Raw genomic sequence first — 20,810 nt, 5'->3', positions numbered from 1 at the left:
TTGTATCGGGCACAGATATAGCTATTTTTATACCGGAAAATCAAAGAGTTCGGGTTTCTTAAAAAACTTATATAACTTAACTTAAAAACTTATATTATAAGTTATATATTTATATAACTCGGGTGAAGTCGCGAGCATCATCTGATTTAAAAAAAATGTCTAAATCGAAATGAAAGGAATGGAGCGTTTTCGTAACAGTTATAATATTATTATATCATACTGTACCTAATATATATAATATACATAGTTAAATTTCTCTTCTTATTATTATGCTCTAGATTTTAATTGTGGCTTAGTAATTTATTTCGGTAATTTTAAAAGTGAAAACGGCTTAGCATATAGTATCAATTAATTAAAATAGATTGTTATATAATAATTAGGATTCCTATTAATTATTTTATTTGAGTATTAAGATTTCAACCCGCACATAACCACCAATCCGCACGTACCAATCCGCACATGGCCAGCGTGGTAGACTATGGCCAAACCCTTCTCACTCTGAGAGGAGACTCGTGCTCTGCAGTGAGCCGGCGATGGGTTGATCATGATGATGATGATTAAGATGTCAAATTTGCACGCCATGGTATGGCAGATTGTAGCTCGAAACAAAAACAATTATAATTAACAACTTATTAATTTAATTACCTACCTACAATCAGCGAATAAATGAATTTTGCATAGATTTAGGTTTTTAAATATCCGTTAATAAAGGGGGTGTTCGTTTTTTCGGGATAAATATTACTATATATCTCAGAACAGACCTACCTATACTGTCTCTATTCCAAAAATTTGAAACCCAAATTAATTCCAAGAGGCACGGTACTGAAGTAATTAGACAAACATGCTCTGTCGCATTAATTAATGCGGAATTAAATGGATTCATTAAATAATTTTTGTGCGTTTTCGCTTTGAAAACGCATACGTACATTTAAAAAATTTAAGCAGTAGGTATTTTCTACGTTGTCAATGTTATGTTCAAATTATAGAAATATATATCTATTCACTTGTTTTACGGTTTTCTAATACTTAATAGGTATAAATTGTCAGCCTCGGGGAACGGTCTAATACAGCAATCATTTAGTGGAAACATTACTAGTAAAATAATAAATATAATTGATTTCTGCCGTTTAGATGAAGGTTATTAAGTCAAAAGTTAAACTCGACAAGACATTCAGTATGGAACTGAATTATAAATACCTTTAGGCGAAACGCTCACAGACGGAGTGGAGTGTGGTGGAGTTGAAATAAGAATGCCTTGATGGCATTCTTATTTTTTTATCAACTTAAGTAAACTGAGCTTATTTAATTTGAAATACGGTTTTATAGACTAGCGCTTAGCTGCACTCAGACCTGTTGGCAAGTGATGATGCAGTCTAAGTATGGATCGCGCTTTTCTAGAATTTCACTCTTGACTTGAAAGTCCTATACCTATTTCACTATAAATTGTAATAATGAGATGAAATGAGTGTGGCCAAGAAGCTCCTCCCGTAGCATTCGGGTCACAAAGGCACGCCGTGCGAAAAACAAATAGATTCTCGCTCATAATAATATTATACCTAACTGAACTATAGCCGCCACTCGAGCCCTGCGCCCTCCTACTTGCCATCACTCGCGATCATTCAGCGCTCTTAGTCTGCGCTGACCCTTAATCTACTCGTAATTGAATGCGATTACCTTGTTACTAATAGTAATCATAGAATATTTATTTTGTTTCGTGATTGAAATCGTAGTATATCCGCGACAGGTTGAGATGGCAATCGGGATCTGAGGCGGAGGGACGCCCTGCACACCTGCACGTCACCCGCGCTCGTCAGCACCAGCTTAGCGCGGGGGCTGTGTGGGTGTGCGGGGCGTTCCCTACTCGATTGCCATCTTGACCTGTCCCGTACTATAATTTAATACTCAGTGCTTACTTCGAAATAAAGCTTTATGATAGGCAGTCCTTAGGCCTGTGTTCTTTCTACGCAACGATGTTGGTTGCGTAGCTAACAGTCTCCGCGACGACGACGCTGAAAACACTGACGTCGTCTCAGTATGATAAATATTATGCGCGACAGACGTATGCGGCCGACATTCGACAGTGTAAGATTCGAGTCTTACAAAATTTCAGTTTCATACGGTATGAACTATATATGAATTACTTCGGTACCTAATAATATAATTTTAAACGGTGTAATGTTTTATTTTTAGGGTTCCGTAATCCGTACCTCCGAACGAAAAACGGAAGGAAAAGTAAAAATGTAAAAGCTGTTTGTGTTCCATTAATAAAAAAAACCCTTATAGAAACACTTTGTTGCCTGCCTGCCCACCCGTCCGCCCGCCCGAAGTTTGCCTGCATGCCTGCGGCTGCCTGCGTGCCTGCCTGCCTACCTGCCTTTACCTGTAATTCGAAAACAGATTTTTATTCATTTTTAGGCATAATAGTTCTCATAGAAAGTTAATAAATTAAGAGTGACTTAGCCTTACCTACATCTTATAAGTATCTATCCATCTACATTCTACATAAATAAGTACATTATACATAATATAAAAAGGCTTGTCCTGACTAACTGACTTATGTACCATCAACTCACAGCCGCCTAGAGAAAATTATTTTCATTGTAGGTATAAATAACTTTTATCAGAGTTTAAGTTTATTTTTGGATATCTAAGTAAAATAGAGTGGAGAATCTAAAATTGTTGAATCTATGTGGATACCTCATTTTATATTTCATTAAAACTTGACATCATAAAATTGTAGCTATACAACATAATTTCACACGAACAATTTTGTCCACATAGCTCATAATAATATTGTAACAGCTTTAAGCTCCACTTTATAGCTTTAAATTGCCAGATAATGTTTAGTGCAGTGTACTTTCTATTATCACACTTGTTCTGTGCAATCTAAAGCCAAATAAGCAGCATTGCACTGATTTGCATTTACTTTCCTAACTATTACGTTGACTTTAAAGCCACCTTTTAATGATTGGTTATACTGATTGGTGTGCTTTGAGCAATTTAAGTTCTGTAAAGCTGTACGACTAAATACTAGACTAGTAAAATACATTACTTTTTATAATCCATATAAAAGAAATAGCTAGAAAAGAAATAAAAGAAAAAACTGACTGACTGACTGACTGGTCTATCAACGCCCAGCTCAAACCACTGGACGGATTGGGCTGAAATTTGGCATGCAGATAGCTATTATGACGTAAACCTTTGCTAAGAAAGGATTTTTAAAAATTAAATCTCTGAAGGGGTAAAACAGGGGTTATAAATTTGTATAGTTCACGCGGACGAAATCGCGGGTACAGCTAGTAATATTATAAATGCGAAAGTGTGTCTGTGTGTGTCTATCTGTCTGGTACCTTTTCACAGCCTATCCGTTGAACCGAACACGAAATTTGATTTAAAGATAGATTGTATTCCAGGGAAAGATATAAGCTACTATTTATCCCTGAAAATCAAATAATTTCCACGGGATTTTATAATAAACCTTAATCCACGTGGATGAACTTCGTCTTCTTGGCACAGAGATAGCTTGCATCCTGGAGACGGGTAGGTATACTTTTATCCTTGGAAATAAAAAAGTTCCCACACGATTTTTATTAGTACCTATAGGTATTAAGCAAATCAAACTAATTATAATTTTATTGTTTTAGAAAGTTTTGGCAAAGTTCACGCACTAGCAGACACATAAAAGTAAAACAGGAACATGCAACGTTTTCTTAGAGAGTTTAAAATAAATAAAATAGGTATTTAATCTTTTACTTGTATAAACTAAAGTATAGGTACTTAATTAAGTAGGTACATATACCTACGCACTGCTACAAAAGCCGCTACGACATAACTTTAGAGTTTAGACGCGCGTAGTATAGTTAATGATTAAGTAAACCAATTAGTTGTTGGCGTTACGTAAAATTATAACTTGATACTGTCTGACAAGTGCCCTAATCCAGTTCCATACTAATAATTCTTATCTAGCACAAGTCAAGCAAATATTTTATCTACCCTATTCCTATGCGTAACCTATGATTTCGTAGTCGCGGAACAAATTTAACGTCAACAAGGTATAATTTAAAAATTCCATTATGATATATTCTAAAGAGAGATAATTCTTGAAAGTGAGTGTTTTGTGGTAAATAAGGCTGCCTTTCTAATAGAGATGTGCTTAGCTCTGATGGAAAGAGGTTGAACAAAGCTACGATTTTTAGTACTACTTAGTTGAAGCTAGGGGTGCGCGAGTGATGTAGCTATGGGAAATATGGATCACCAACTAATGACAGTACCTTAGCTTGCGTTGTGCTGTTGTGCTTCTTTTTAGCAGAGCTACCTCGTGCAAAGCACATTTTCATAGCACATCTTATCCGCACCGCTACATCAATTAGTTTCAGTGGAAATTGACACAGAGTTAGCTCACCTTTAACCTAGATCACGCAGCCACAGCCAAACATTTTTCCTTCATATATACAGAGAGAAGTACCTACCTAATTTATAATAGGAGCGTGCCCTTAAGCTATGCTGATTCTGGAAATCGGTACTTCCTGGTTTATCATATTATTCTGTATGGAATCGATATTTTATGATGTCCTTTATTCATTTACAAAAATAATACCTACCTACTATTACCTGATGATTCTGATGATAGAAATTAATACATTATCAAGAAAAAAATAGCTTTTAGTAACTACACTTCGAAGTGAATAATTTGAGCAAAATGGATATTACAAAATATTCCACTTTATTTTGTACCTACCTAATAATATAAACCAGTAAAAAAGAACTTAAAATATACCTACCATTATCGAGAATAGCCTTCGGGTTCTCACGAATCGAATGCTGTTCTTTATTTATCTTGCGGCTTTGATGTTATGATTAGGACTTTCTCAAAAGTTTGCCTACTGATTTTCTTCCTAAGAATGATAATATTTTAAGATAATATTCAGTGTTCCTGATCATGCGCAATTTATGACTATAGATTGATTCTTTAATTTTCCGTTAAATCTAAATAATTAAAATATCGCAGTTTGGCTGGTGTCTGTTCTCATAACTTTGAACAGAGGTTGCTACATCATGAAGCTTTATGTAGGTATCTAAAGACTGATAAGAAGAATGAAATGAAACAAAATTGTTATAAAACAAACGCTTACATATTATAAGATTTATACTTTAAACAATGATTTTGTGAGTAGGTACTAATATTTCTAATGATTATACAGTAGGTACCTAATATTATTAGTAAAAACTGTGTTTTACCTATATACTCTATCAGTTAAAATTTTTACAAAAAAAATAAAAACCGACTTCGATACACAAACACTAAAAATTGAAAAATAAATTGGCGGCGCGGGGAGTCGAAGCCCGTATCCCTTTTCGATACAGGGCTTCGCGACAATGCGACAGGGGAGCTTGTGGACTGTAGTTTGGTGGGTTTGACTGCGTAAGGGACTTGGGAATCAGAAAAGGAAATCGGCGTACCTTGACATCACAGCTGCGGCGTTCTCACATATCCTTGCTGGCCTTTAATCTTCCAAGACACCTTTGGCGATTATTTCACGATGGACACAGTCTATTTATAATTATTTAGATTTGGGCACACGCGTATTTCACGGTAAATTTGGTCTATTATAGCGGTTTGGACAAGAATGCGGATTTTTCGATAATAATTAAACTAGCGGTGCACACACTATGTCAACTTGATGTCTCCGATCGCCATCTTCCATCTTCCATCTTGCGGGTTGCGCGGGCGATCTTCTTCCATATGCAATAATTCTGTATTTGAGACGCGTAGCGCCATCTCGCGGTAGATTGCAAAGTTGCCGATATAGGTAAAGGATTATAAAAGGTGAATAGGAAAGGATTTTTGGAAATTTGATTATGGCGCAACCATTCCCCGCGGCTTGAAGCATTGCCTTCAAAATTATAACGCGAAATTTACGAATTGAGAACAGATAATGAAATTTTAATTACGAACCTATTTGAAAACTATATACAACTTAACTAAAGCGAATCCTAACCTAAGCGACTATAATATACTAACTAATCTTTAGGTAAAGGACAAATACGTACTACAGGACGCAAATAAGAACCCGTAGCAGTACGAACGCGGACAACGCGAATAACGCCGTTAGAACCCGGGAAGACTTCCTCGATCAGCCCTAACGGCCAGTGAAGTGGTGGTGCGTTATCGACTATAAGTATTACGACGTCACCTTTCGCGACTGGGTTAGATTGCACACGAGAAATTGGAACCCTTCGCGAAAGAAAACGTTTAAAGGCTCCAAGAAAGCTAGCTGTGCTTAAATCGCCAGCAACCTCTATGTGCACAGCGCGGGTAGTCAAGCACACGAAAATACACACGTGTGCCTTCGTCGAACGAATTCCATGACCACGAGGGGTAGTGACTTTAAAAGGGCTTGCGTAATCAGTGCCCGTATGGACAAAGGGTTTAGTTACTTGCGCGACTCGACAGGAGCGGTGGTCTGCCATTTCCGAAAAATTCGGTTTAGCATTAACTCGAAAATAGGGAAGGCGTTTATGTACCCAGTTCCGAATAAAATTGCGACCGGATTGAATCCAATTCCTTTGACGCAATATTAAGCCTTTAGCGTAATCTAAATCTGACGCAACTATAGCACTACGTAATGGTAGGAGTTTTGCAAAGCGGCAGATGAAAACTACGCAGCGTAGGAGTTTCGACCACGTCGAGAAGCGATCTACGAGTGAAATTATTAAGTTCGCTTCACTGTCGTCAGCAGCGAGAAGAACATGTTTCATTTCCTCTGGGGGCTGTGCCACCGTGGAAAAATTGAAAGCGGTAACAGGCCAAAGATTTGGATCTGATAGGATCCGTTGAGGACTACAAAACCAAAGCAGGTGATCAATATTTATGCGGTTGAATTGGAATCTGCGGTCACATGGCCGAATCCCAATACTAAGAAATATTTGACGAATGTCAGCGGCAAGAGCGATGCGGTATAAACGAAAATGAACGAAAATGTGAAATAAGTTCCCTTGCAGATTCTGGTCAGCATGCAGAATATCATTGAGGGAAACTTGCGGAGTCATTTTAGAGCTAGTGTCCAGTACAATCCGCAATTTAGAGGTCACTTTATCTTTTCTTACCCCGTGGTGAGAAATCGCACACGAGGGCAAATTCTGCGTTGTCACCGTATCTAGTGGTGCAAGCGAGATGTAGCTCTTGTCCAAATACTTGACCATGACGCTGTCGTTGGCCTCCTTTAGCTGAGGTGAGGCTAACATTTCGAACTCTAGGCAAAAGAAGAGGGATTTCGCCTTCTGAAAGGAATCCCCTAGCGACATAACGTCCTCCTCAAATGGGAGTGCGACTTCATATCGTCCGTCTGCCTCGCGAGTTGTCGTGCTATTATAGGACTCTTTAGACGCCTTGTCATCTGGACTTAGTGGTTGCGGAGCGTTCATTTCGTCTATCTGCCGGAATTTACGCACAACAGCAACTAGCGGATATGCGGTACAACAATAACAAACTGACTCGAAACTATTAACCCGAGCAGGGGCAGAACCGACGATGACGTAGCCTAGAACTGTTTCTAAAGCTATCGGCGAAAGACATTCAGACTGACCTTGAACCTTGCGAGACAGTAGAAGATGAGGAAAGATTGAAGCTCCTATCAACAAATCAATGTCTCCCGAGTTAAAATATGTGTCGTCAGCTAAAGGTAAATTATTGAAATTTATTAAAGCCGAAATATCTACCGACACAGTGGGCAAGCATTCTGTAATCTTGTCTACAACGAGCGAATCCATGTCGAAGCAAACACTAAGATCGAACCTAGAAAAGAATTTTATGGGTACCGAACCCTTTATTGGTTTAGTAGTACCCCCAATCCCCTCGACTACAGAACACGTGGGGTTTTCATTTAAATCTAAACCTAAACGCTGGCATAGATTCCGACTGGCAAAGTTACTTTGTGAGGCACTGTCCAATAATGCGCGCACCCTATGCTCCTTCCCTTGCGAATCAAAGACAACAACGCGTGCGGTAGCGAGCAATACCGTAGTAGGTGCACGGGAAACATTGCAATTTGATAGGGAACATAGCGTGACATCATTGGAGTGCGCGGGCGTGATTGCGGGTTTCGACTTGTTCTTATTACTAATAACAGGCGAACTAGTCGTAGCGGCGATGCGCACGGCTGCAGCTGGCGCCAGTCGAGGCGCACTGTCACCGGACGCGGAATCTGCGAGTGCGGAATTCACTAGTGCGGAATTTGCGAGTGCGGAATTAACGAGTGCGGAATTTGCGAGTGTTGAATTAACGAGTGCAGGATTAACGAGTGCGGAGTTAGCGAATGCGGAATTAACAAGTGCGGAATTTGCGAGTGCGGAATTAACGAGTGTGGAGTCAACAAGTGCGGAATCCGCTGGTGCGGATTTTTCGAGTGCGGAGTTAGCGACAGTGGAATTTGCGGAGACAGAATTCGCGAGTGCAGAATCTGCCGAATTTGCGGATGCGGAATATTTACTATCAAAGTGGATTAGGGTATGGTGAGCTAGGCCGCACCGACGGCAGCGTGCGGTCGAGCCGCACCTAGACAGTCTATGGTTTCCTAGGCAACCCACGCATAAATTATTCGCCTTAACATATTTAAAACGATCATTAACTGGCATATTATGAAAGGCGGAACATGTGTACAAATGTTCGTGTTGCGAGTTACACAGCGAACATAGAGGTTGCGTAGGCGTAGTCGCGGTATTTAAGTATGTATGCGTCGATTTGGAGGGTATCGAAGCTTTCGATGCCGTATCCGATTTCTTTTCTGTGCTTTTCGGAACTTCAGGTTTTCCAGACGTGCGTTGTAATACTTTAATATGCTCGCGGAGAAAAGAAATGAAATCGTCATACGACGGTATCTCCGTACCTCGTTTATTCAACTCGAATAGGCGAACTGTTTCAGAGTCCAATTTCTTTTGTGCAATGTATAGAAATATAAAGTCAGCGAGGTCATCCAACTTTAAATTTCGAAGAGCGGCGGTGGACGAGGCAAACGTATCTAAAAAACTCTCAAGATTATTTGAAGTTGCGGTGGATATCGCCTTAATATTATAAATTTGATCTAAGTACGATGTAGCTAAATAACGTTTATCCTCAAATTTATCAACAATTGTTTTGAAAATTAATTCATAATTTTCCGGGCACGGCGTAATGCCGGCGCAGGCTAATTTCGCCTTTCCGGACAATTTACCCAACAGATAATATAGTTTTTCGGCGTCTGTAAGAGACTTGTTCTCATGTATGATAGTTTTAAAATTAGCGTAAAAGAGACTCCAAGATTTTGTGTCAGTTCCATCGAAAGAGACTAGCTGAATCGGCGGCAGATATGGCTTAAGTCGCCGCATCTCCTCGCTATCAACCTTATTCGAACCTTCGCCGTATTGCGAAACCAAACGTTTAATTCTGCCATAAAGGCGCTCGAAAGAAATTAAACACTTCAATTCCGGAGTCGCTTTCGGATATAACGACAATAATCGATTATTGTAATCGTCAACGATTTTGCTGAATTCGGAACGCAATGTTTCGATATTGCTGCTAGCATCGAGGAAATCCTCCCGCAGCGACGGGTTATTCGCTATGTCTTTTGATAGATCGTAAATTTCTTGTAAACAAGCAAATATGGTATTGCGTCGCTGTTCCAATAAAATAAGTTGCACATCGGCATTGTCTTCCGAATCTACGTATTTATCATTTTTCGGCATTTTAATCGAATATTAATCGATAGTTAAATCGAGAGAATATTAATGTGTAAATATCGTGCCTAATGATGATGATGATGATCATCAAACAGTAGGTTATTAATAGGTACAATACAAGTTAAGCGGGAAGAAGTAAAGTTACGCGGACTAAGTATATAATTTTATTATTTCGAATCGAGTAAATTTATTTAAAGTATGTGGGTACTTCGGTTACCTACAGAATATTTTCGAACTAAATTGTAATAAACAACTCAAATAAGTACCTAAGCACTTCAAATGGTTGACCACGAATAATATAATATGTACCTACCTATCTACTTTTGAGGTAGGTATATTATGAACTATGAAACATTGACCTATAAAATTATAACCCTATTTCTTAAGCAGCGCGGGATAAACGAAATAATTTGTTTGCTTAAGTTATAAGATTTTATATAGCGGGACGTTAATTAATAACTAATAATAGGTAATTACGTATATTTTAACAAAATTACGTGTTCATCCGGCTCGAAGGACCAAAAATGGCGGCGCGGGGAGTCGAAGCCCGTATCCCTTTTCGATACAGGGCTTCGCGACAATGCGACAGGGGAGCTTGTGGACTGTAGTTTGGTGGGTTTGACTGCGTAAGGGACTTGGGAATCAGAAAAGGAAATCGGCGTACCTTGACATCACAGCTGCGGCGTTCTCACATATCCTTGCTGGCCTTTAATCTTCCAAGACACCTTTGGCGATTATTTCACGATGGACACAGTCTATTTATAATTATTTAGATTTGGGCACACGCGTATTTCACGGTAAATTTGGTCTATTATAGCGGTTTGGACAAGAATGCGGATTTTTCGATAATAATTAAACTAGCGGTGCACACACTATGTCAACTTGATGTCTCCGATCGCCATCTTCCATCTTCCATCTTGCGGGTTGCGCGGGGCGCGGGCGATCTTCTTCCATATGCAATAATTCTGTATTTGAGACGCGTAGCGCCATCTCGCGGTAGATTGCAAAGTTGCCGATATAGGTAAAGGATTATAAAAGGTGAATAGGAAAGGATTTTTGGAAATTTGATTATGGCGCAACCATAAATAAATATACAAGAGTTAATATAGTTCCATAACAATACTTTTTGGTGCCGGTGCCAATTAGCTTTAGCTGCGCGAATCGTCTAGACATCATATTTTTATGAGACTCCACAATGGCACCTCATTGGCACCGACCCCAAAAAATATTATTATGGAACTATATTAACTCTTGTATACATAATATATTCGGTAATAAATTAAATTATTTTTCAATTTTTAGTGTTTGTGTATCGAAGTCGGTTTTTATTTTTTTTGTAAAAAAATTTTATTTCACAATAAGTGTGGGAGTGGTCCCATGGAATTATGCTATGACTGGTTAAAAATCTACTGTTTACTAAGCTATTACACTGATCGCGAGCAATTTACTCTTATCCGTTGAGGAGTTCCAGTATTTATCTTCGAAGATGTTCATCAGATCATCACCAAATTTAAATGGGACCAACTTTGAAGTATACCCTTTCAAACAAAAAAAGAATTTTCAAAATCGGTCCAGGCGTCTTCGAGTAATCGGGGAACATAATTAAAAAATATAAAAAATAAAAAATAAATAAAAAAAAGATTCCGACGAATTGAGAACCTCCTCCTTTTTTTGAAGTCGGTTAAAAATAAGCCCTATAGAAGTAGCGTCAATCATTAGGTACCTACCTACCTACTAGGCATTCAAATCAGCACACACACACAGTAGGTAGTGTAGCTACCTACCTAATTATTAATGTTTACGTAATCTCTGATCTGATATAAATTGTATAGGGGACAACACTAGAATCTGAATCGGAGCTAAATTGATTTCTAGCTCGCTGAAGCTTAGACATAGTAAGAGAGATCGTTGCGGTTTCGGGATATTTTAATTAGCTTGGTTATTGGTACTACACATTACTAACAAGCTCTATAGCTTTGAAGGCTGTAAATAGGACAAACTATAACATGGCATGATCAAGTGAAGCAGATTTAAAAATAAAAAACGGTAAAGTTCGAGTTGGACTTATACAGGAAGGGTTCCGTACCGCCGTGCAAAAAATAACACTTTTATTTTTAAATTTTCACGGCGGCTGTTTTGAATTTTTTATTATTTGTTGTTATAATGGCAATAGAAAATTTTAACTCTCTACCTTTCAAATCTCTACATGAGATACAGCGCGCTGACAGACAGACAGACGCACGGACGGCTGGACAGCGGAGGCTTAGTGATAGGGTCCCATTGGCACTCTACGGGTGTGAAGCCCCAAAAATTGATTAGTTTAAAAATAAAAACTGTTCAAAATTATGGTTGTTCATGACTGGTATGTTAATTTGACTTGCTACTACAAAAACTATATTTTGGCAGACATCCAAATCCTTGAAATTGGGATATACCAAATAGTCAAAATGCCTTAGATAGTGTTGCAAAAGCGTATAACTTTTTATTGTAACATCAAATATTAACTAGGAAGATAATAGTGCCATAGATTAAAAAGATCTAGAGTCCTTGAATATGTTTTTACTTATGTGTATTTGGTTAACATATTATTACCTATTATATTATTTACTTGTCCCTATTATCATCAATACTTATATACTTATAATAAAACTGTAACAGGTCAAATTCTGTACATTGAAGATTTTTTGAAATTTTTTTTTCGAGGGCACTCTATAATCGATACTGAACACAAAACTGTAATTTTTTTCATTTTTGTCTGTCTGTCTGTCTATCTGTCTGTCTGTCTGTCTGTCTGTCTGTATCACGGCCGCGCATCACGCTGAAACTACTGAATGGATTCCAATGAAACTTGGTACGATTTGAGGTCATACTATGAGGAAGAATATAGGATACTTTTTATCCCGAAATTCAGCATGGTTCCCGTAGGAGAGGGGATGAAAGTTAAAATGTATACTGAGTGTAATTCATTAACGCGTAGTCCGATTTCATTCATTCTTTTTTTGTTAGAAAGGGGATATTTTAAAAATTGTTCCGTAAATATTTCAAGGTAATCGGTTTTTAACCGACTGTCAAAAATGAGGTGGTTCTTTTTTCTACATCGATTTTTTCGAGGTTTCTGGACCGATTTGCAATTTTTTTTTTAAATCAACAAAAAAAGTTTTCGTGGTGGTCACATAAAAAATTCTGGATTCAACTCCTTAATCCTGATGCTGCAGGGTTACTGCCCGCCTGAGTTATCAAGATTCAGGAAGTGTTCATAGTGAATTCATATAGTAGGTACCAAGCAACGACTTTATTCTCAGATTTCAAGTCTCAACTCCTCAACCCTGATGATGTAGGGTACAGCACTCCTAAACTATAATGTTTCAGGAACTGCGGATGATGCAAAATTATTTTAGGTACCAAGCATAGGCTACATCATTGAACTTCGGATCCTAACTCCTCAATCCTGATGCTGCAAAGTACTGAAGTCCTAAATCGTGGGGATTTTAAAAAAAATTAAAAAATTTGAATCGACTGTTAGGCGGAACGAAGTTCGCAGGGTCAGCTAGTCTTATAAATAAAAATAATTTCCATCGCCGGTTTCCAAAACAAACGACGTTTTATGATATCTGGCGACGTGATTTTTTTTTTTAAATTCTTTCAAAGATTCTAGTAAGTAGAAAAGTTGTCTGACATGAGAAAATGATTTAAATAAATTTGCGTTTTTATTTACTTAATAACTCGGCGGCTATTGTATACCAGAAGTAATTAGTGGTTTTCACTGGTACTATAACAACTTCTGGAACACGAGCTAATAACTTCAATTTTTCTGCCATTAGCTCCCTAACTATTCTACCTAGGTACTGAGAAATATATAATTAAATCAATCAAAGAGTGTCGCAATCGCGGAAGCTGCGCTGCATTCCACGCTAAACATTCAGATCGTAATTATGTTAGCGCTAATTACTCCTGTATCGATTCGAATTATTATAGAGAAAGTACTCGAGAGTTTGGTATTTTAGCACCTTGGCACCCCATCGTCTATCGGTCTTTCCAGCTATGAGCCCTGCCCATTGTCACTTTAGCTTTACAACCGTGCGAGTCGTAGGTATGTGATCACCTTTATGGGAACAATTAAGTACCTATAAATAAAGCAAGGTTACAAAATACACATTACCTACTGCAAACAAAATAATGTATCTAAGAGTCCCCGCAGACCACAAACTTTTTATCGGCCGATAGTTTGGTCGGTTTCTTAATCAGTATGAAGATGTATGTAAGTGCGCAAATTATAACGATTACATCTTCATACTGATTAAGAAACCGACCAAACTATCGGCCGATAAAAAGTTTGTGGTCTGCGGTGACTCTAAACCGTAAAACACTGCTGTGATTTTGATCTACCTAAACATTCAACGTATTTCAGATAGGTTAGCATGTAAACTTCCGTTATGTCAAATATTTTTCCTTTCAATTGTTTTGAAAATATAATAAAGATCATTCCGCATTGACAACTGACCATATTGATCTTAATTGTTTTCATTCCATGTAACTGAATTGATATCAGACTCGATTGTTAAGGGACTGTTACACTAGGCTGATATTGATTGCAATTATATCTACGTAACGTTCTTTTTCATTATCGTCATCTCAACCCATCACGGATTCACTACCGATGACGGGTCTCTTTTCAGAACAAGAAGGGTTTAGAGAATAAGATCTCAGCATGGAGTAGTGTGCGTTTTTTTAGCAATTGAACATCACTTGTTTAAATGGTGAAGGAAGACATCGTGAGGAAAGCTGCTTGCCTGAGAGTTCTCCATAATAATTATTTTGAAAGTCGTGTGATATCTGCCAATCCACACTTGATTAGCGTGGTGGGCTATAGCGTAAACTGTCTTCATTCTGGAAAGAGACCCGCGGTATGATTACGTAAAATGTTGCAGTAGCGACAGCAACGCGACAGCAGCTTAGCAATCCGACAGTTCATTTGCTGTCTCTCTTCTTCTTCTTATTCCGTGCTACGTACGTACCCGTTACACTTATATTATAACATTGGTATACTAACATAATGTAAAAAATAGTTAAATATACTTAAATCAAAATATTTTTCGCATATTAAAAACAATAGTATCTACAGAAATGCATATATATAAGCAACTTAAGTTTACAGCATAACTTAATATTTCTATTATATAGTTATTATTAACTACTACATAGTATACTGTGTGAACCTTTATTGTGCTATACCTAATATCTGACTGACTGTATATAAATTGTGATATAATTGATATTATGATTATAATTGCGCGTGATATAATTCATAGCTATAGCATTCGGGGATACACTACAGTCCGCGAAAGGTTAAGATGGCAATCGAGGTATGAGGCGAGGGGGGGCTCGCACACCCATACGCCATCCGCGCCCACCCGCACCGGGTTAGCGCGGAGGTTGTGCGGGAGTGCGGGGAATTCTCTCCCCGATTGCCATATTTTCATAGTAGGTACGCAACAGGTCGAGATAGCAATCGAGGTGGGGACGCCCTGCACTCCCCCGCACAGCCCCCGTGCTACCCGGTGCGGGATAACGCAGCTGAAGTCCGGGTGTGCGGGGCGTCCTGTACGGGAGCGGTGTGCAGGCTCGACCGTACCAAAGGAAGATCTCCCACCGAGCGGTTGGTTGTGCTCGGTAGCGCCAGCTGGGCCGCCGGTTGTATCCTGAAACTTCTATATATAGTCCAGATTGCAGAAAATTCCGTTAGTGCGAGTACTGTCGGCGGTACATTTGTTCGGGACTACGTCATGAAATGTTATCGATTGAACAGCGCCATCTAGTTGCATCTGTGGCAACCGCCACAGTCCCCACGTTTCATACCTCGATTGCCATCTCGCTCTGTCGCGTACTATATGTATGATCTAAACTCTTAAGTTTTACACCAGAACTAAGATGATTGAGATATTAAGTTCTCAATTCCACTAAACCATTACCTTCCGTACATACCGGTAGAGTAGGTATACAGTCCGTTACGGTTGTTAACTTTAACACCTGATGATAATCGTTAACTACAGGAGGAAAAGAATTCTTAGAATATACAGATTTTAATCAGTGCGTGTAAAAATAGCTTATCGAATCTGAAATACTCCTAATTAGCCATTTTATACTTAAAACTATCTTATGCTCGCGACTTCGTCCGCGCAGACTACGCAAATTTCAAACCCCTATCTTACCCATTTAGGTGTTGGTAGATCATTCAGTCAGCCAGTCAGTCAGTCAGTCAGTCAGTCAGTCAGTCAGTCAGTCAGCTTTTCCTTTTTATATATATACCTACCTAGTATTTAATTGATCAAACACACCATCAACCCGTTCATCAACCAGGGACATATTATTATAAACTTTTAACTTTTTTTCTAAGGAATTTTCTGCACCTGAAGGAATTTGATCGCGACTAGTTACCACTCTACCGGCAAAACAGGGGCCGATTAGCGTACCGACACGATATTACTTAGAAATTTAATTATAATATACGCTTTTCTACCTAGTACTGGAATGGCGACCTCGCATCGAAAAGTGTAGCTTTAGCAGATCTTCAGACATCAAACGAGTCGCAGGGAGTCGCTGTGCGGGGCGTTCCCTTCCCGATTGCCATCTCGACATGTCGCGTACTATACCAATGCCAAAATAGAGACGGGGTTACTAATCGAAAATCTATGCAATCTCTCTATTGAATGTTGGGTTGAACCATCGTGGTACTTAAATTACTGAATTAGTGATGTTATAAAGTGGCTGTGGGCTATTGTAAATAGGACCTATGGCACAAAAGTGTCTCTGATTTTGAAACGTTTGCAACTCGAACGCGTACCTATGTCATAATATAATTAGGTCTTTACAGTCTTTACCAAAATTGGAAATAATGTTAGTATAATATAGTAATAATAGTAGGGTTGCCAATTTTTTAAAGGAAATGTTTTGTAGAACGATATCACTAAATTATGATTTTTATTTTGCATAAATCCTATGATACAATTATTACAATATTTGCTTTTTTTTTCATTTTGGTCGCAGATGATCCAGATTCCTTAGCCCTTAGGCTTGTATGACAGAAACGAGACAAATTTATGGCAGAGACAAATTTGTCTTATTGTAACTCTAATTCAAGTTTGAGCAAAATCTAAGTGTGTTCTTTGGATAGCAGTTGTATATGAGGTCTATATAGTGTTTTTGACTATCAAAATGAGACAGGTCTGTCTCATTTTAACTGTAAGTATAGAGCCACAAAAGCCGAGGTACGCACTATAGACCTCAGCCTGTTAACGAGTTTAGTCAAAAAGACATATCGGACATGAGTTGTGAGAATGCTAAAAAAAGACTAACAATGAGTATGTAATGTATGTAATTATAACCTAGAAAAAGCTGTGATAGCCTAGCAGTTAGGGCATCCACCTCCTCATCAGAAGTCGGGGGTTTGATCCTGAGCACGCACCTCTATAACTTTTCGAAGTTATGTGCGTTTTAAGCAGTTCAATATCATTTAAGTGCTTTCACGGTGAAGAAAAACATCGTAAGGAAACCTCCATGCTTGAGAGTTCTACATAATGTTCTCAAAGGCGTGTGAAGTCTGGCAATCTGCCCTGGCCAGGTGGTGAACTATTCAAACTCTTCTCATACCGAGAAGAGACCCGTGCTCTGTAGTGAGCCAGCGATGGGACGGTCATGATGTGGAACAAGCGGCAACCATATATTCGTAGTAGGTATTGGTAAGCACTTAATATTACTTGCACATTAAAGGAGCAATCTACTTTGTTTATTCAGTCCTTGCATAAATTGTCATCTATGTAATAACGGCCTGCAATACTGCAACTGCGTAATCAGCTGTGTTGGTAATCGCTAAAACTGTGCTCGGGTGTACTTCCTACAGAAATATATCGCGATTGCTTCACAGACGTCAACACAGAATACGGTAAGATTTTATCTGATTAGGGTCTTTACGCACTGCATCTGATCCGAATCCGAGAAAATTCAGATCTAGAAAACTCGGATCGATTTTGCACTGCGTCCGTTTTGATGGATGTTGGTTACAATTCTTGACACTCTTATTCGGATTGGACGCAGTACGCTCCGAATTGGAGATATCCTGATCTACTTAATGTGCATCTCCTGATACAAATACAGTACGACAAGGCTCTTTTGGCACTTGAATGACAGGGGGCGCTGTTGTAGAACTAAGCTTGGACTATTCAAATCTTAGAGTAGGTATAATTCAAACAAGAACAAAGGGGACACTTGTCGGCAACGGTAGTTCTGATTTTTACCACGCGCCAAAAGAGCCTTGTCGCATTTTAGTAGTATGTACTTCGGATCAAGAATTCCCAGATTCGGATTGGATTGAGATTAGATGCAGTGCGTAAAGAGCCTTAGGGTGATATTACATGAATAGGTAAGCTTGCAAATCCATTATTATCTGATTAGGGCGGATTCAATCGTGTAGAAGTTACCAACGAAATGAATACCGAGAAAATATAGAATATTGATAAACACTGAATTTGCAAGGATTGTAAGGTTTTTATTATGGAAAATAAAGCATAATTATGGAATAAAAAAACATAAATATGGCCTAAAACATAAACTAGACCTAGAGGTCTAGTTTGCCATATCTACCAACTTAAATTTAATTAAATCCGCCGCGTGTACACTACATTAAATTCTCAGAATAAGCATTTTTTTACATAAAATCCTTTGAGCCACTAAATAAAAGGAAATGCAAGACGTACCTACCTAGATAATCGAAGGATAATAATCTATACTAATTTTTTAGCGTATAATACTAATATTATAAATGCAAAAGTGTCTGTCTGTCTTCTGGCTTTTCACGGCCCATCCGTTTAACCGATTTTGATGTTACAATGGAGAATAGCTTGCATTCTGAAAAAGGATATAGGTTACTTTGGGTCCCAGAAAATGAGAGTTCCCACGGGATTTTTTAAGGCGAGTCACCGAGGCGGGCAGCGCGGCTTTGAAGTAAACCGCTTGGCAACGTTCAAATTCTGTGTTTCGAACGTTAAATTTGAATTTAATAAATTATAGAAGTCCTGTTGAAAACCAAAATTTAGCAGGTTCTCTGCAGGCCTAGCATGGGCCGGGAAATTTTCTCCCCGAGGAAAGGATAAAAATTTTATCCCCTCCGATAGTTATTTCCACTCTCCGAGCATGGGCACAGGGTTGGATATAATTATCCCCGGTGATAAGGCGGGGAAAGACTAGTCCTCGGTTAATGTCAAAGTGTTATTATTTTTTATCTGTGCTTTTGATTTTGCTCGTTTTCGTTACTCGTAACTCGTCTGTGGCTGCTTTTTATTTTAAAAGAGCTAGAAGCCGGAGCCGTAAAATAGTTTAAAAAACATTCACAGAAGATTATGCACGTAAGTATTGTTATTGTTTGTGTTTACCTAACCTAACTCCACTTTTGAATTATCCAAATTAAAAAATAATCGAATAGTTGAAATTCCTAGCTATCACAGTAAGTATCACAAAGACAATTTGTGTTAGTCAGTACACAAAATTGAAGTGATAATATATTGATATTGTTAGCGACAAAGAAATGCATATATTGTTGTTTTATTTGCAGACATGGAAATATGTACTTGAAGAAGGGCACTGGCCACTGACTGACAAGTATGATGAGGCAGCTCGGGATGTAGGACCACCGGGAAAAGTCTCAATAGTGCCGTCGGTCACATATATGAGCACATAAGTGTTCAATATTAATTATCACTGTTGGGCATAAATGCTCAACAGGAATTGGACCTGAAGACTCCATAATGGGCCAGCCAGAGAGATGCGTGTATTAATTTAGTTCTATTAAATGTGTGTCTTGTATAACAAACTCAAAATAACTTTAGGTACCTACCTATTGGAATAGGTAAGTTAGGTACACATCTTATCAACATAAAATATTTTCATTATTGTTTGAGATGATGATAAAACTAACAGTTCAGCACACTGCACTGAGAAGAGTTCAATATCACTTAAAATTGGTTAAGCTGGTATGGTTTGAGCTATTAAACTAACCTAATTTCTTTATAAGCATGTCAAGCCAATGTTTTTTATCTTATGGCAGGAAATCTTTGAAGTGTCGGTGGTGGACTATGGTGAGACTGTCGTTTAACCCACTTTGTACACAGTGGGTACTTTATAAAACCAATAGCCCCGAGTGGTTTTCCTATAAATGCCAATAAATAAATAAAAAGTAAGTAGAGGATATGTACATTTTTGTAATTTGTAAATAGTTATGAATATAGGAAGTTATTCTATGGCAGTGTGGTTTGATTGAACATTAAACTTGTTACTTCCTTTTCTTAAGGATAATAGCACTACTTTTAGATCTGTTAAGTTAACATCAGAGATTTGTGTACAATGTACATCCAAATAAGCATTGTTTTAATTGGTATTCCTAATATTATGCCTAAAAGTTTGTGTTTGTTACTCAATCACACAGAGTACTTAAAGCAAAATTATTTTTTGAAGAAACTTATTTTTTGTTATAGCAGCAATAGAAATAAGTACAAAATTTCAACTTTAACCTGTTACGTTTCAGGAGACAGACAGATGGAGAGCTGAGACTGTAATAGGGTCCCATTGGTACCCTACAGAACCCTAGTAGTAGTAGTAGATATAAGGATGGGTTTGCACAAGGTGGTTTTAGGTAATAGGTACTTAAAGAAATATATTTTAATGCAAATATGTATTTATTATTCCATCCCTTTTTCCCTTTTACTGTCGGGCAACAGTTAGCAGTCTGGTTTGATCCATAGATATGTGAGACTTCTTTATTTGTTACATTTTCTAGTCTGTCCTTTGGTTGTTCCATTGGAATTCTGAAATATACAATTTATACATTAATGATTTTCAATAATAATAAATTAAGAGTAAGAGGATATACTGAAATGGTCTATAAAGTATAATAGGCTAACATATTTACTCTTACAAAACACTTCTGATGAACCATTATAATTTGTAAAGTGTTATTGTGTTTGTGTATCATTATGTATTTAACTATGATATAGGTGTGTATTTTAATTTAAGAATTGTTTTGTTAAATTAGACTCCTGCCTATTTTG

General features: G+C 38.0%; 1 protein-coding gene and 2 long non-coding RNA genes across 3 annotated transcripts in view; 1 reads left to right on the top strand and 2 right to left on the bottom strand.

The window, feature by feature from the left end:
- LOC138404751 (uncharacterized) overlaps positions 1-20,810 on the bottom strand; it is a 622,276-nt gene that overhangs the window by 541,093 nt on the left and 60,373 nt on the right. The gene's annotated exons all lie outside the window — the stretch shown is intronic.
- LOC117996590 (troponin C, isoallergen Bla g 6.0101-like) overlaps positions 12,453-20,810 on the bottom strand; it is a 30,992-nt gene continuing 22,634 nt past the window's right edge. The window contains exon 7 of the mRNA XM_069509668.1: positions 12,453-12,464. Coding sequence (XP_069365769.1) covers positions 12,460-12,464 — 5 coding nt within the window. The 3' untranslated portion in view covers positions 12,453-12,459. The remainder of the gene's footprint in view (positions 12,465-20,810) is intronic.
- LOC138404746 (uncharacterized) lies at positions 18,819-19,976 on the top strand. Its single transcript, XR_011238549.1, has 2 exons — positions 18,819-19,210; positions 19,319-19,976. It is a non-coding gene; the product is annotated as an uncharacterized lncRNA (long non-coding RNA).

Source organism: Maniola hyperantus, chromosome 3, assembly GCF_902806685.2.
Source record: "Maniola hyperantus chromosome 3, iAphHyp1.2, whole genome shotgun sequence".
NCBI classification, from domain to species: Eukaryota; Metazoa; Arthropoda; class Insecta; order Lepidoptera; family Nymphalidae; genus Maniola; species Maniola hyperantus.
Note: the sequence above shows the minus strand (reverse complement) of the source record. Positions and strands in the feature narration are given on the sequence as shown.